This window comes from Microcaecilia unicolor, chromosome 12 (genome assembly GCF_901765095.1).
Source record: "Microcaecilia unicolor chromosome 12, aMicUni1.1, whole genome shotgun sequence".
Classification (NCBI taxonomy): Eukaryota; Metazoa; Chordata; class Amphibia; order Gymnophiona; family Siphonopidae; genus Microcaecilia; species Microcaecilia unicolor.
Genome location: NC_044042.1, coordinates 49,076,581 through 49,093,659, shown reverse-complemented (window position 1 = coordinate 49,093,659; position 17,079 = coordinate 49,076,581). Strand labels below are relative to the sequence as shown.

The 17,079-nt window shown below is 43.0% G+C and overlaps 1 protein-coding gene across 1 annotated transcript in view; it reads left to right on the top strand.

Moving 5' to 3' along the window:
* DSCAML1 (DS cell adhesion molecule like 1) overlaps positions 1-17,079 on the top strand; it is a 465,245-nt gene that overhangs the window by 29,063 nt on the left and 419,103 nt on the right. Inside the window, 1 exon segment of the mRNA XM_030221589.1 lies at positions 11,072-11,389. Within this exon segment, the coding sequence (XP_030077449.1) occupies positions 11,072-11,389 (318 nt within the window).

Below are 17,079 nucleotides of genomic sequence, written 5' to 3'. Positions count from 1 at the left end.
TATCGCCATTTGATTTTCAGACAATTATACAGAGCTTGGTACTGATTGATTTAACTCTCTATTTCTGGGAATATCATCATCCTGAATCCAAGCTCTGCAGGTCATCCAAAATGCAACTGCGTGACTGATCACTGAAATCTGAACATATTACTACAACACTTAAAAAATTACACTGGCTCCCAGTAGTTCAATTCAAGACTCTTGTATTGATTCATCAACGTATATTTGGGAACGTTCCAGCCTATTTTTGAATACCCTGCAATCATATAAACCAAAGCGAGCACTAAGATTCGAGATGTCCCATCAGCTCTGTTTACCTTCTACTAAATTGTATAATTACATTGAGACAAAACTGCGGGCCTTCTCTGTCACTGCTCCATCCACATGGAATGCCCTCCCTAGTTACCTGAGATCGTGTGAAGTCATTCAACAATTCAAGCGGCTGCTAAAAATGCATCTGTTTGTGAAAGCCTTTTTGGCTACATGAAGACTTAGCTGATTGACCCTTCTTTCTCTTTTTCTGTTTTTTTTTTCTTGATTAGGACTAGTCTAGTGATCATGTTTTAGCTTAACATGTTTAGCGATTGTTATGTGTTCAAGACTATGTATGTGAACATTGTTACCCACCTTGGATAAAGGCTGAATATAAATATAGTAAATAAATGACCCATACTCCTTTTGTCAGGCTTTTCCATCTACTTCACAGGGCTAGTACCCTTAATCTATCTTATCCACTTTTTTACAGCTGATCATGCTGGTGTCATTAGAAGAACAAGAACAATGCTGTTTTAGACCAGTGTTTCCTCAAGTCCGACCTGGAGTACTCTTTTGCCAGTCAGGTTTTCAGGATCTCTATAATAAATATGCATGAGATTGATTTGCATACACTGCCTCCATTGTATTCAAATATTTCATGCATATTCATTATGGATATTCTGAAAACCCTGACTGGCAAGGGGGTATTCCAGGACTGACTTCCTCATGTTGGTTACGAATTCTAAATGTTCTACCTTTGTACTTTATAAAAATTCAATAACACTTTCATGGGGAAAAAAATTGTAAACGTTCCGATTCTTTATCTCCTCCTGTGTCAGTCTTCTGAATGTAGCTTTGATGCTTATTGTCTATACTCAGTCTTATGCCCTTCGCCATTATTCTTTAACTGGATTTGTAAACTGCTTAGATCTTTTGAACTTGAGCAATTACATAATAGAAATATGGTAAATGTCAGCAAAATTCAAATGATGCCAAAATAGGCAGCATGGAAGAACAGTCCTATAGTGAGAACATACTCACTATGTCAGCACAGTACAAATGAAACATCTTAACAGACATACATTAGAATATTCAAATAACATAGATTTGATACTAACAGTGTTCATACAATACAGCGAAATCCCTAACAGGCAATGTATTAGATCCATCATATAATGTATAGATATGATTTTCATGATGTCAACACAATACAAATGAAATATTTTAATACGCGCACAGAACATTAAAATAACATAGATATGAGGCTAATCATACAATGCAGTGAAAACTCTTAATAGGCAATGTATTAGGTCATTCATATAATATAGATATTGTCAGCACAGTACAAATGAAACATCTTAATTGGCTTGCATTAGAACATTCAAATAAGAACATAAGAACGCGAGTGTTGCCATACTGGGTCAGACCAATGGTCCATCTAGCCCAGTATCCTGCTTTCAACAGTGGCCAATCCAGGTCATAAGTACCTGGCAGAAACCCAATAGTAGCAAAATTCCATGTTACCAAGCAGTTGTTTCCCCATGTCCATCTCAATAACAGACGACTTTTCCATCAGGAACTTGTCCAAACCTCTTCAAACCCAGATAACACTAACCACTGTTACCACATCCTCCGGCAAAGAGTTCCAGAGTTTAACTATCCATTGAGTGAAACAATATTCCCTCCTATTTGTTTTTAAAGTATTTCCATGTAACTTTCTTGATTGTCTCCTAGTCGTCGTACTTTTGGAACAGGTAAAAAATCGATTTACATCTACTCGTTCTACACCTCTCAGGAGTTTGTAGACCTCAATCCTCATCCGTCTCTTTTCCAAGCTGAAGAGCCCTAACCTCTTTAGACTTATGAGAGGCATTCTATCCCGTTTATCATTTTGGTCACTCTCTGAACTTTTTCTAATTCTGCTACATTTTCTTTTTAGGTATGGCAACCAGAACTGAACACAATACTCAAGGTGCTCTTTGTTAGTTGGCTCAGTACATCTTCCAGGTTCACAGAGATTTCTTTTAGTTCCTTCGCATCATCTGCCTGTACCAGAAATGGTTTTCAAGGGTGATCTCTTATATCTTCTTCCATAAAGACAGAAGCAAAGAATTCATTTAGTTTCTCTGCTTTGGCCTTGTCCTCCCTGAGTACCCTTTTTGCTCCTTCATGATAACAGTCCCACGGATTCCCTTGCAGGCTTTCTACTTCTGATGTACCTGAAAAAGTTGATACTGTGAGCTTTAGCCTCTGTGGCAAGTTTCACTTCATATTCTCTTTTAGCCTTCTTTATTAATGCTTTGCATCTGACTTTCCAGTGCTTATGTTGCTTCTTTTTTTGATTTGGGACCTTCCAGTTTTGAAGGACAGTCTTTTGGCTGTAATAGCCTCTTTTACTTCACCTTTTAACCATGCTGGCTGTCATTTTCTCTTCTTTCCACCTTTGCAAATACGTGGAATGCATCTGGTCTGGGCTTTCAAGATGGTATTTTTGAATAATGTCCACACCTGATTTAGTGTCCTAACCTTAGCAGCTGATTCGTTTAGTTTCTTTTTAACTATTTTCCTCATTTTATTATAGTCGCCTTTTTGAAAATTAAATGCAGCTGCAGTAGATTTCCTTTGCGGGCTCATCCCAGATAGTAACTCAAACTTGATCATGTTATGATCACTGTTTCCCAGGGGACCCAGCACTACCAACTTTCACACCTGTGCAACGCACACTGCCAAGGACCAGATCCAAAATGGTTCCCCCTTTCAGTTCCTGGACCAGTTGCTCCAAGAAGCAGTCGTTTATTACATCTAGAAATGTTTATCTCCCTGGCACTCTTTGATGCAACGTTTATTTAGCCAATATTGGGGTAATTGAAATTGCCCAATATTACAGCGTTGGTCAATTTGCCAGTTTTCCTAATCTCTGTAAACATTTCTTCATCTGTCCATTCTGTTCTGGTGGGTGGTAGAACAGCCCTATAGGAATACTCCTTCCCTTCACACATGGCATTTCTATCCATAATGATTCCACTCTGCTATCTGTTTTATGTGGAATGTTTATTTTATTTGACTCAATTCCCTCTTTAACGTATAGCACCCCCCCCCCCCCCCCATTTGATCTTTTCTATCATTGTGATACAATTTGTACCCTGTTAACACTGTTCCATTGAATGTCCTCCTCTGAGATGCCTATATCTACCTCATCATTTAGTGCTATATACTCTTAACTCTCCAATCTTATTTTTTAGGCTTCTAGCATTTATATACAGACGCTTTAAATTGTGTTTTTCCTTTGATCTACAAGCTGCTTAGAAGCTGAAGGGGATAATGTGCATCCTTTATGCTGCGCTCTCATTAAGCACACCTGGCTTAATTTCAGTATTGTTGAAACCTCTCTACTGGGATTCCCTAAATGTCCTGTTTCAATAGTATCCTTCAAGGATACTCCACACCGAACCATGTGCTCCTGGGCAACTGTCAGCTTCCCCCCTCTCCCCCCTCCCCACCATTCTAGTTTAAAAACTGCTCTATCTCCTTATTTCCAGTGCTACATTTTTGTAACGCCAGAGTGTACCCGGCAGTAACCGGGCCGGGCCGCACGCTGCCTGGTTACTGCCGGGTTAACATGGGAGCCCTTGCTGCCACCTCAATGGGTGATGGTAAGTGCTCCCCCCCCCCCCCCCCCCGAAATGGCTGCATGGCAAGTGCTTTACTTGCCACATGGCCATTTCCTGTAAGAAAGTGAGACTTCCCTTTTATCAGCTGTGGTAAAGGGGGGCCTCGGAGCGTGTGTAAAACATGCGCTGACGGCAGCACCAGTCACCTTTTGCTGCAGCTTGGTAAAAGGGGCCCTGTATGCGCAAAATCCAAAGCATGTAAGGGTAAGGGGGTGTGGACTAGAGTAATGAGGGTGGTCAGGGGTGTGCCCAGCACTTGCATGCACAGATGATAGAATACTAGCAGTTATGTGTATAACTAGCAGCAAATAGGCGTGAGCATGTACACATATCATTGAGCTGGTGTAGGTGCTTGCATCTAAAGTTAGGTGCGTAACTATGGACTTCTATAACAGCAATAATGCATGCAATTGATGTTCTAGAATTTGCGCTTAGCATGCATCATCCTGGCACCTAATTTCTGGCAATCTTTAGAGAGGAGGGAGGGTGGAGTGAGGGCAGGAATCAGATATCATCAGTATAGTTATGATATTCAGCTGCGGTATGGATAAGCAATACTTGAACTAAACAGGGCCGGATTCTATCTATAGTGCATAAATTTCTGCATGTGCCCAAAAAGAGTGGGCGGATTAATTGCTTAATGAGCTCGATGACATCAGTAACTGGGTGCTAACAACCAGTTATTGGCACTCATTAAGGGAAAGGGAAATGGGACTTGATATACCGCCTTTCTGAGGTTTTTGCAACTACATTCAAAGCGGTTTACATATATTCAGGTACTTATTTTGTACCAGGGGCAATGGAGGGTTAAGTGACTTGCCCAGAGTTACAAGGAGCTGCAGTGGGAATCGAACTCAGTTCCCCAGGATCAATGTCCACTGCACTAACCACTAGGCTACATATTTGCCTGCGCATCTGGCTGCTTGTTATTCTATAAGGCAGTGCGTCTATCTCCCATAGCTCGTATCTTGGAAGGGGTTATGGCCATGGGAGAAGCATGAGTGTGTTATGAGTGTTCCAAAGGTTTGTGCATGTAGTCATAGAATATGGAGTTAGTGTTCCTAACTTAGGCACCAGCATTTACAGCGGGTTTCAGTTAGGCGCAAGGTTCACGCTTAAGTGCTATTCTATAAAGGGCACATGCACTTTACAGAAAATGCTTAGCATCAATTTTTTTCAGAATCTTATGTTTGAACGCTATTTATTGAATCCAGCCCATAATGACATTGATGGTTGCTACAGTACCTGTATATTCAGCACCACTGCACCAAATATAGGTACCCATTTAAATGCTGCTGCTATGACCCACGTATCTTATAAATTCTATAAGATCTTCTTGCCTCTTCTCTGGTTGTCTCCTCCTCCCCCCTCCACCAAAAAAAAAAAAAAACTTCCTTTCTCTCCTTATTTACCAAAGCTGACGGTCCCACTGGCACTCAGAGTTGGTAGATTTTTAGAATGAATATACTTGAGAAAAATCTACACCTGCTGAGTGTCCAGTGCATGCAGATTGGCCTCATCCATAGTCATTATGGATATCCTTTAAACCTTGACCGGGTTCCCCAGATGGATTGGGAACTTCTGCTTTGTTAGGTATATTTGTAGGTTGTGTGTGTGTGTGTCTCTCTGTATATCTATATCTATATATAAGATTAGTACACTCTCTCTCTCCCAGTGATGTATATTTCTAGGGGTGTGTGTGTTCAGATGATTAGTATACCTTTCCTTCTGATGTATATTTATAACTGTGTGTGTGCGTGTGTCCTCTCTGTATTCAGATGATTAATATCCCTCTCCTTGTGATGTATATTTGCATCTTTGTGTGTGTGTGTCCTCTCTGTATTCAGATGATTAGTACACTCTTGTAGATGTTTGGTTGAGTTCAGGGGGTGCCTAGCAATGAAAGAAATGTATTTACTAACTCCTAAGTATCTCATTCCTTTCCCCCCCTCCCTTCACTTTGCCAACCTAATAATTAAATGAATAGGATGGGAAGGAAACAGGGGTGCTTTGAATGGTAAAGCAGTTAATGGCTCCCTGGCTGCTTTCTGATAGCTTGTGAATAGCTGCAGCTAGTAAAGCGCTAATAACGGCCATGCAATGAGCAGTTTTGCTGCCTTGCCCCCCCCCCTCCCCCAGAGGGGCAGATAAGTTAAAATGAGAATATTAATCCAGAGGAGGCAGCAGGTTTGCCCATAAACACAGAGAAATTGAGATCACCAAAGGTCCCTGATGATTCTCTTTAAACCAATAGCACTGCAGTAATTTTCTAACTTTATTATGTTACCGCGGCTACGATATTAAAAACAAGAACTTGTCATGCTTCCTTTGAATGTGTTTTTATATGGGGAAAATCTCTGAAAATAATTAGGTGTACAAATATTTTTCTATGCATACTATACTATATGACAGTCAGAAAATAGTGCTGGAAAACAAAATCAAGAAAACAAAGCAGTATGGTAAAAAAAATTTTAATAAAGTGTAGTTCATTTGCTGGTACAAAAGTCACCTGTTGGAAGCAGCCATGTTTCAGTTGCACCTGTTTCTATGGAATCTCAAATTTAATTGTCAAAATTTCAAACAGAGTTCTTGAACTGCACAAAGGAACTGACTAGATCTGGTTTCTGGATGTTTGAAGCTTTGACAATTAAATTTGAGATTCCCCATTAAGGTAACATCATATGCCCCTGAAGCAAGCACAAGCCAAAACATGGCCACATCGGACAAGTGACTTTTGTACCAGCGTAGGTTTTTTTTTTTTTACTCAAGTTATCTGCAGCGGGGTCCATTTTAGTCCTATGGGCTCTTCTGCAGATATCTCAAGCTAAGCTTTAGTAAAAGACCCCCTTAGACTTTTTACCATTTTGCTTTGGGGTTTTTTTTCCCAACTCTCTATTTTCTGACTGTGGATTATCTGTGGGTTTGTTTGTTTTTTTGCCTTATTTGAAGGTTTTTTTCCCCCTTTACTAATGAGCTTGTAAAAGGTATTGGGGTAACTGGCATTTCAAATAGTCCACTTTCTGCTTAAAGAAACAATTATTTCATTCCATATGAAAGGGAAAATATTTTGAAAGATTATTGAGAAAAATATTACTTTTGCCAGTAATTCTTTGCAGGTGGTACTTTCCTGGTCAATTCACCTTTTTACCAATTTAATGCTTCAAGAAGTTTTAAATATATATATATTTTTAAATGGTTATAAATCTTTGGAACTGAATATTTTGTCCACTGCCTTATTCTCTTGATGTTTGTTTTTGAATGGTGGTTGATCAGATTCATTAAATATTATATGTAAACAGGATTATCTTGGAAGGATAGAGAAAAAAAAAATTGTCCCTTAGTACATCGGGGTTCCTGCTCTTAAAGACTCCTGAGGGGCATCAACTAATCCCTAGGATGTCTTCTAACCTAGGAGGCAACTGGCTTGGTCTGAGCACATTGGGTTTTTTTCCCCTTAATCTTTATGCGGATCTCTGCTAGTAAATTTCATGATTAGGCTAGCTCAGGGGTTCTCAACCCAGTCCTCAAGACAGACCTAGCCAGTCAGGTTTTCATAATACCCATGGAGTAGTGCATACAAATTTACTATAGATATCCTGAAAACCTTGCCATTGGGTTTTAGGACTAACCACAACCATGGTGCCTTTGTTAGGGTCAGGCTTTCAACCAAGATCCTACTAAGAAATTTGTCTCTAAGAAAAGAGCTCAGAGATGGTCGATTTCAGCACTGGCAATTACTCGAGTAGTCCTTGATACTGAGCCTCATCACACTCAGGGTGACTGTCAAACACCCTCGTTCTGGCCAGCACCTTCTTTCCTTAAACAAAACCCGAGCTCTGGTACTTCCTCAGCATTTCAGCTCTTTCCATATTACAAAACATACTTGGGTAGCAGGCTTTTGTCAGTATGCAAATTAGGCACCCCCGCCTGGCCTAGACAAATCAGCCAAGGATGTAGCCTCCACCAACGAACTCTGTGGGGGTAATTCTCCTTCAATACAGTTCTTTCACCTACAAATGTTTAGCTATTTCATAAATTTGTTGTATAATAGCGATCATTATTTCCTGAATTTTCTTGTATTATGTAATTTTAATTGTATATCTACTATGTCAAATCATTCTATGTATTCACGGCTTGTACCGGCTCTTCTGTAATGTGATCAGCTTTGAACCAGCTCTGGCACATGTGGAATAGAAGAATAAAATATTATTATTATTAACTGAGCCCTTCCTCTGGAGTGTTAGGGACTCAGACAGTCTCTACCCTTTGAACAAGACAATATTTCACTATCATCTTACGTTCCTGTCCTCAACTCCTGGCTGTTAGTCTTACTCCCAAATGACAAAGTGTTTACTCCAAATTACAGTCCAACACAGAATTGCTGATGACACCCAGCTTTATCTCTCCACACCAGACATCACTGCAGAAACCCAGGCTAAAGTATCGGCCTGCTTAGCCAACATTGCGACCTGGATGTCCAACTGCCACTTGAAACTGAACATGGCCAAGACCGAGCTTATTGTCTTCCCTCCCAAACCCACTTGTCCTCTCCCTCCACTCTCTATCTCTGTCGATAACACCCCCATTGTTCCCCGTCTCATCTGCCCGCAACCTCGGGGTCATCTTTGACTCCTCCCTCTCTTTCTCTGTGCATATCCAGCAGATAGCCAAGACCTGTCGCTTCTTCCTCTATAACATCAGCAAAATTTGCCCCTTCATGTCTGAGCACACCACCCGAACTCTCATCCATTCTCTCATTACCTCTCGCCTTGACTACTGCAAACTACTCCTCACTGGCCTCCCACTTTGCCATCTATCCCCCCTTCAGTCCGTTCAAAACTCTGCTGCACGTCTTATCTTCCGCCTGAACTGGTACACTCATATCACCCCTCTCCTCAAGTCACTTCACTGACTTCCGATCAGGTACCGCATACAGTTTAAGCTTCTCCTTTTAACCTACAAATGTACTCGATCTACAGCCCCTCCCTACCTCTCTACCCTCATCTCCCCTTACATTCCTACCTGTAACCTCCACTCTCAAGATAAATCCCTCCTGTCGGTACCCTTCTCCACCACCGCCAACTCCAGGCTCCGCCCTTTCTGCCTCGCCTCACCCCATGCCTGGAACAAACTCCCTGAGCCCATACGCCAGGCCCCCTCCCTGCCCATCTTCAAAGCCTTGCTAAAAGCCCACCTCTTCAATGTCGCCTTCGGCACCTAACCACCATACCTCTATTCAGGAAATCTGGTCTGCCCCTACTTGACATTTCACCCATTAGATTGTAAGCTCCTTGGAGCAGGGACTGTCCTTTTTCTTAATCTGTACAGCGCTGCGTAACCCTTGTAGCGCTCTAGAAATGTTAAGTAGTAGTAATTGCCAGATTAGCACTCAGTAGCCCATTAAGGTAACTACGTCTTCCTTGACTTGGAAGTCTACATCCTGCAGTTGTCAGTCAGTTTCATCCATCTTCTGTAGTTACAGATAGGATTTCTTCCTTATCCTCTAGGGGCCCCCCCCCCCCTCTTTTTCTGGTCTTCCTCATTCCAGGGAGTGCTTTATAAAGGTCTCCAGGTTCTAAACCTCTTCCTCTGCTTAACTCCCCCACCTGTAGGGATGCTGGCCTCTTCCCCTTTCTTAAAAGGGCAGTGATCCCCCTTCTTCCCTGACAGGTCCAGCATCTGTGAATTCTTAAAGGGGGAATCTATCTATCTATCTATCTATCTATCTATCTATCTATTATTTGTATTCTGCACAATCCACTCGTTCTAGGTGGATAACAATACATACGTTCATAATATATACAAGATTAACCACATATAATTAAACGTGTTCTAGGTTTGGCCTGGGACAGAAGTATGCAGGGCTCCCTCCTGTGGCCGCTCCGAGATAGGCACCAGGATTGGGTTGCGAGCCCCCTGAACTAACCTAATCAAGATTTCCACAGAGTGGAGGTAGTGCATGCAAATTTATCTCATGCATATTCACTATAGATATCCTGTAAACCTGACTGGCTAGGTGTGTCCCAAAGAATGAATTGAGAATCCCTGAGTCTGCCATGTAATTGGGTAACCTTAGCCTATAGTTTGCTCAGTCATGTGGTGGAATAGTTAAATCGTACGGCTAGTGCTGTCCTGAGTGAACAGAGTGACTGTCCAAGTCAGATGCATGTTAAAATGCCTTCTCAAATCTTGCTAATGTGGTGCAATTTGATTCATTCTGTTGCAAGAAACTTCCACTAAATATATAATTGTAGCTTTTATTTTAAATGACGCGAATGAATGAAGCATCCTAGTCAGTGCCAGATTTAGACTTGGTGAGGCTCTAAGCTATATAAAGCTTGGGGGCCCCTTATTAAAAAGATATACCAGAAGGTCTCACAAAGGTGCGTACCAACACAGGACCTTGGGTCACCATGAAAAAATTGAAAACATATATATGCCTTTTAATTATTTAATAGCAAGGTATGTAAAGTGAATTTTATGAATTTTGTTGTTTCAACTGTGGATGCCAGCTTTGCACATAAAAAGCCACATACAATTCTAAAAGCCAAAAAAAAGTCTGAAATTTTGAGAGGTCTTCTGGATTGCGAGGCCTTTAGCTGTAGCTTGTCTACCTTATGCCTAAATCCAGCACTGATCCTCGTTTATGATGTCCTGGTGCAGGGTCTTCCAAGAGACACAGCACCCCCCAACCTGGCCGCTGTGCTGCACCCCCCCCCCCCCCCCCCCCCCCACACACACACACATTCGAGCCACTGCTCCCTTACCTTCCTGTGTCTGACTGTTCCTCCCTCGGTCCATTGTCAGGACCTGGATAATTGCATTAACGCGATAACCCAGGTTATTTCATTAATACAATCATCCAGGTCCTGGCACACAGGAGCAGGAGAGAGACAGACTTAGAAGCAAGCAGGCAGGAAGAAGCTTGCAGACGCTAGGGCCCCCCCCCCCCCTTGGAGGCTGGGCCCAGGGAATTATGCCCCCCCCCCCCCTCAGTCCTCTCTCTCAGCAGTCCTGTCCTGGTGAGGAAGGAGGCCTAGGGTTGGAAAGGATGGGGAACATGAGTAAATATTTTTCCTTTTTGTGTCCCCTGGAATTCACACTTCATAACTCTTTTTTCCTCTTTTGTTTTTTTCTCTCTATAGCATGTGCTGAAGATGTTGGAACCAGCCTGTACTTTGTGAACGAGTTTCTGCAGCAGGTCACTTTCTCCAGCACAGTGGGGGTTGTGATCCCCTGCCCAGCAGCAGGGTCCCCCAGCGCTAGTCTTCGATGGTATCTAGCCACTGGGGATGACATCTATGATGTGCCACACATCCGGCATGTCCATGCCAACGGGACCTTACAGCTCTACCCCTTTTCCCCCTCTGCCTTCAATAGCTTTATTCACGACAACCAGTATTTCTGTACTGCGGAGAACTCCGCTGGCAAAATCAGGAGTCCTAATATTCAAGTCAAAGCAGGTGAGAGGAGCTGGGAGGCTGGCTGCTTAGTGCTCAAAGCTGACCTGTTTTTCTTTCTGTATTCTGTTTCTTTGTATGGTGCATGTGGCCTATCAGGATTCTAGGTGGGGTACACGGGGGAAGACCATTTTCTACAGCTATTTTACCTGAAGGCTTTGATGGTCTGAGGCCTTCTGCAGGTAAACGTATGCTTGGAGATCAATAACACACATCTTTTAATCCTGGAAATCCAGCTGAGGAGGCAAAGATATTCATAAGTTTGTATTTTCAAAATGATACACTTTTTGAAGGGAAAAAATACCTTCAGAATAAGTAGGTGTCAATCTCTGGAAGTGTACATCTTCCTTTTGAGAACTGGTGCAAAGCTAGCAGGTAAAAGTACTTGAAGACTAAGCAGTTATGCAGGTTATTTTGGAAATGACCTCCTATATCTAATGAAGGGCAATAAGTTAAAATAATTGATTAAAAAATATAGGGCACTAAACTGTGCTGTAGGCGTGCAAACGTTTTAGCGAGTGTTAAAAATTAGCACATGCTAATGATATTTATCATTAGCGTGAGTTAAAAAGTTAGCACGCCTACAGTGCAGCTTAGTAAACAGGGCCCATAGTATGGTACAGTACTCCTGATAAGCAGCAAACCTGAAAATTAAGCAGATATATCAATAACAGCAATAAGATTAAGGAAATCTCTCTCTCTCTCTCTCTCTCTCTCTCTCTCTCTCTCTCTCTCTCTCTCTCTCTCTCTCTCTCTCTCTCTGTGTGTGTAATGTGGGCTAAAGCATCTATATTCTCTTCTTAATTGATAGGATATTTCTTATCCTTTCTCTTTTTAACCATTGGTGTATTTACTTTTACATGTTTATGGATGCGAAGTGGCATTCCTAGGTCGGCTGCGCACCCCCCCCCCCCCCGGGTGCAGTGGCGTCCGTCCCCCCAGGGTGCAGTACAACACCCTCCCCGGCGCGCCCCCCAGGTGCATTCTTGGCTGCTGGAGGGTGCAGAGAGCAGCAGTGGCGTTCCTAGCCTGGATGACACCCGGGGCGGATCGCCAATGCGCCCCTCCCCCGGGTGCAGCACGCCCCCCACCACGAAATGACACCCCCCCCCGGGTGCACACCGCTAGGGGGGGTGCCGCGACACACACCTGTCGGCTCCGAGTTCGCTAACTTCGCTCATTCGCTGCAGCTCCTTCTGCCCCAGAACAGGAAGTAACCTGTTCTGGGGCAGAGGGAGCTGCAGCGAATGAGCGAAGTTAGCGAACTCGGAGCCGACAGGCGCACGCCGCGGCACCCCCCAGTGGCATGCACCCGGGGCTGGACCGCCCCCCCTTGGTACGCCACTGGAGAGCAGCTGCGCGCCTGTCAGCTCCACTGGCTCCCTGCTCCCTCTGCCCCGGAACAGGAAGTAACCTGTTCCAGGGCAGAGGGAGCAAGGAACCAGCGGAGCCGATAGGCACGTGGCTGCTCTCTGCACCCTCCAGCAGCGTGCACCCGGGGCGGACCACCCCCACTGCCCCGCCCTTGCTACGCCACTGTGGATGCGTATAATTGTAAATCTTGAATAAAGAAAAACAAATTACCGTATTTTTCGGACTATAAGACGCACCGGACCATAAGACGCACCTAGGTTTTAGAGGAGGGAAATAGGAAAAAAAAATTTTTCCTTTTTCCCTCCTCTAAAACCTAGGTGCTCCGGTGCGTCTTGTCTGAATCCCTCCCTCCGAGTTTAGGATCGCCCTCCCCCCGGCCCTGTCACCACTTCTCCCTAATCACGTCACGCGATCTTCCCTGGTGGTCTAGTGACGTCGGGGCAGGAAAGAGCCCCTCTTTCCTGCCCAGCACGCTGCTCTCCATCCTCCTGTATGCAGCCTGATGGTCTCGGCGAGATTCAAAATGGCCGCCGAGAATTGAAGTCTCGGCGGCCATTTTGAATCTCGCCGAGACCTTCAGGCTGCATACAGGAGGATGGAGAGCAGCGCGCTGGGCAGGAAAGAGGGGGCTCTTTCCTGCCCCGACATCACTAGACCACCAGGGAAGATCGCGTGATGTGAGTAGGGAGAAGTGGTGACAGGGCCGGGGGGAGGGCGATCCCGAACTCAGAGGGCAGGCGGCCTGCCAGCCAGCCAGCCAGCCAGATCTACCTTCGGATTATAAGACGCACCCCCCATTTTCCTCCCAAATTTTGGGGGAAAAAAGTGCGTCTTATAGTCCGAAAAATACGGTAATATATGTGCGGGAAAAAAATTTAAGTGGCCCTTTTACTAAAGTACATTAAGCAGTTATCATATGAATTAGTGTGTAACATGACCACATGTACTAATATGTGTGTTAACTGATGGTGGGTCATGGGCAGAGAATGGACATGGTCTGCGCACCATAGTTAGTGCATGGTACTTTGCGTTGTCAGTTGTTCAGTTAGTGTAGGTGCACTTAATGCCTCCTGTGCTAATTGCAATCTTAACACATGGTAAAGAACACGTCAATATGGGAACTACAGAGGATGCCAGGCATGCCCCCAACAATTATAGCAAAATCTTTTCCCATTTTTAGTAAAGGGGTCCCTAAATATCTGTGCCTTGCACATTGCACCCAGGAAAAGGCAGCCCAGATTCATCAATGATTTGGGAGAAAGCTTTGCCAGACCAGGTCTAGAATGCACTGGTGGATTTCTCTCGTCTTGTATCTCTCCCTTCAACTTGTTTGAGATTTGGCTACGTGGTAGGAAGGGATGGAAAGAAGACCCTGAGGATTCCTCATGGCATAGTTCGTGCATAGGAGAACACAAATTAGCATGCACAAGTTACAGAATAAGGTTTGACAAAATTAACAATTACACACACAACTGATGTAGACATGGGAATAACTAGTGAGGTAATTTAAGCTTGTTAGTTAAATTGCAAGAGGACCTTATGAGACTGGGCATCCAAATAGCAGATGATTTAATGTGAGCAAGTGCAAAGTGATGCATGCGGGAAAGAGGAACCCAAACTTTAGCCACATTATGCAAATTTCCACATTAGGAGTCTCCGACCAGGAAAAGGATCTAGGTGTCATGGTTAATGATACTTTGAAACCCGCTGCTCAGTGTGCAGCAGTGGCTAAGAAAGCAAATAGAATGTTAGGTATTATTAGGAAAGGAATGGAAAGCAAAAATGAGAATGTTGTAATGCCTTTGTTATCGTTCCATGGTGTGACCACACCTTGAATACTGTGTGCAATTGTGGTCATCGCATTTCAAAAAAGATATACTGGAATTAGAAAACATACAGAGAAGAGCGACGGAAATGATAAAGGGAATGGGATGACTTCCCTATGAGGAAAGGCTAAAATGGCTAGGGCTCTTCAGCTTGGAGAAGAGAAGACTGAGGGGAGATATGATAGAGGTCTATAAAATAATGAATGGAATGGAATGGGTGGATGTGAATCGCTTGTTTCTCTCCAAAAATACTAGGACTACCGGGGAATGCAATGAAGCTATTAAGTAGTACATTTAAAACAAATTGGAGAAAATATTTCTTCACTCGTCCTGTAATAAAACTCTGGAATTCATTGCCAGAGAATGTGGAAAAATCAGCATAGCAGGGTTTAAAAAAGATTTGAATAACTTACTAAAAGCAGAGTCCATAAGCCATTATTAAGATGGGGAAATCCACTTCTTATTTATCAAATAAGCAGCATAAAATGTATTGTATTATTTTGGGATCTTGCCAGGTACTTGTAACCTGGATTGGCCATTGTGGGAAACAGGATTCTGGGCTTGATGGACATTCGGTCCATCCTAGTATGGCAACACTTTTGTTGTTATGTTCTTATTGCTACCAAGAAGGCAAATTTTTTTTCCCAGTCGTGCTAATTCCAAAACTTGAATAGTGGGTTTGTGTGGTTTATGGGAAGTAATACAGAGAAAACGTCATTAACCAGAGTTTTGGTAATAACTTTAAATATTGTACAAGTATTTTGCAAATATTTTCAGAACAGCCACTCTAGCAGTGTGTTTCTCTTATTTTTAGTTACGTTTTTACTTAATTTTTTTAAATCGCAGAAGGTCTATGGAGCTCTGTCCATTTCCAGTTCTGATATTACATAATGTTGCAGCTGACTAGGAATAGTTCTAACATTCTTGTGGCCCTCTGTGTATAAAAATTGCCCACCTCTGGTCTAGGTATCACTCCCATGCAATGAGTACTACCCCCTCCCCACCCCCCGGGAGGCAGTGATCACTGGTTTTGGAACATCTGTAGTTCTGTTCACCTGGACAGCAGACATCTCAGCCTAAGAGTCAAACTGGGGAGTTCCACAGGCTAATGCACAGCACATACTGTCTGAGTGCATAACTCTCAAAGCTAGGTGATAAGTTTCCACATGTGTGCTGTTGAGAACCAGATGGGCATAGCCAGGAACATAAGGCATGTCAAGGTACACATACTGTAAAGAACACCTAATGAGACAACAGCCCCTACCTCCCACCACCAACTGCTTTGTACACAAGTTACTCTGTGGGGTTTGTCTTCTGTAAATTGTGCCAACAAACTAATTTGTAGATTTTTTTACTTCAACCAAAATGTAAACGTGGTCCCCAATACATATCAGGAAAGTATGGGGTGCGTGCCGCAATTGCTTCAAGATTGGCCATCACACGTTAGCTGTGTCTTATCAGGAACCCCTGCCTGGGAACAAGAATCTGGGGCAAACTCAAAGGAATCAACATAGATGAGGCACTCGGACCTTGGGCTTTCTTAGTTCTGCTCTGTCAATGAGTTGTGTATTTTATTGCCAATAAAAAAAAAATAAGAGCGAGGTACGTTCTGCATGTCAGCCCTCTGGAACTGCTGCTTTAAAACGCTTTTATTTAGTTGCCATAAATGGCCGTAATCCAGGATGAGAACTGAAGGAGAAAACTCAGCAGAAAACCAACTAGAAGCAGAGAGCACGGCAGCAGTAAATTCTTTACAGCAAACAGATAAAGTAGTGTGGTTTACAAAAATGGGAAGGGTTAATCGACCCTGAATGACTTCATTATAGAAGCCATTTCATGTTGGGGCTGCTGAAGTGAGCAGAGCATTTTTTTTGCTAGTATGGTGTGTGAGGAAGTAACTGCCATTCACATGGAGTTAATTATTCACCGAAATGCCTATCTTTAGAATTACAACCTAAGATTAGGAAATGACAGTTTTTGTTAAATCAAACAAAAAACTATAGATATTATATTGCTTTTGTAACACATATTTTGTAAACTAGGTTCCCACATGCGTCTCTCTCTCTACTTTTCTTTTTTTCCCCCTATTATTTTATATATAAACAATTTAGAGCTTCATGAATCCACACCAGCGGTTCCCATGTGTCAATGCCAATGAAGCTCGTTCAAAGTGAATGGGCTTTATCAGGATTGCCGCACTGGGGACCGCTAGCGCAGCTTGATAAGAGGCCCTTAGTTAATACTTTTCTCCCTCTTTTACAAAGCTGCGATAACGGCTGCCGATGCGGTAATGCCGACACAGCCCATTCAAAGTGAATGGGCTGTGTTGGCATTACCGTGCAGCTTTGTAAAAGGGGGAGCTTATTTGCAGTATATTAAATAAAGTTGAAATGTGAACTGAAAAGTGCCTGTGTCCCTCTTTAAGTCTCATCCCTCTATCACTTCAACTTTCGATCATAGGCTCTGAAATTTTATTTATGTAAAAAATTTATA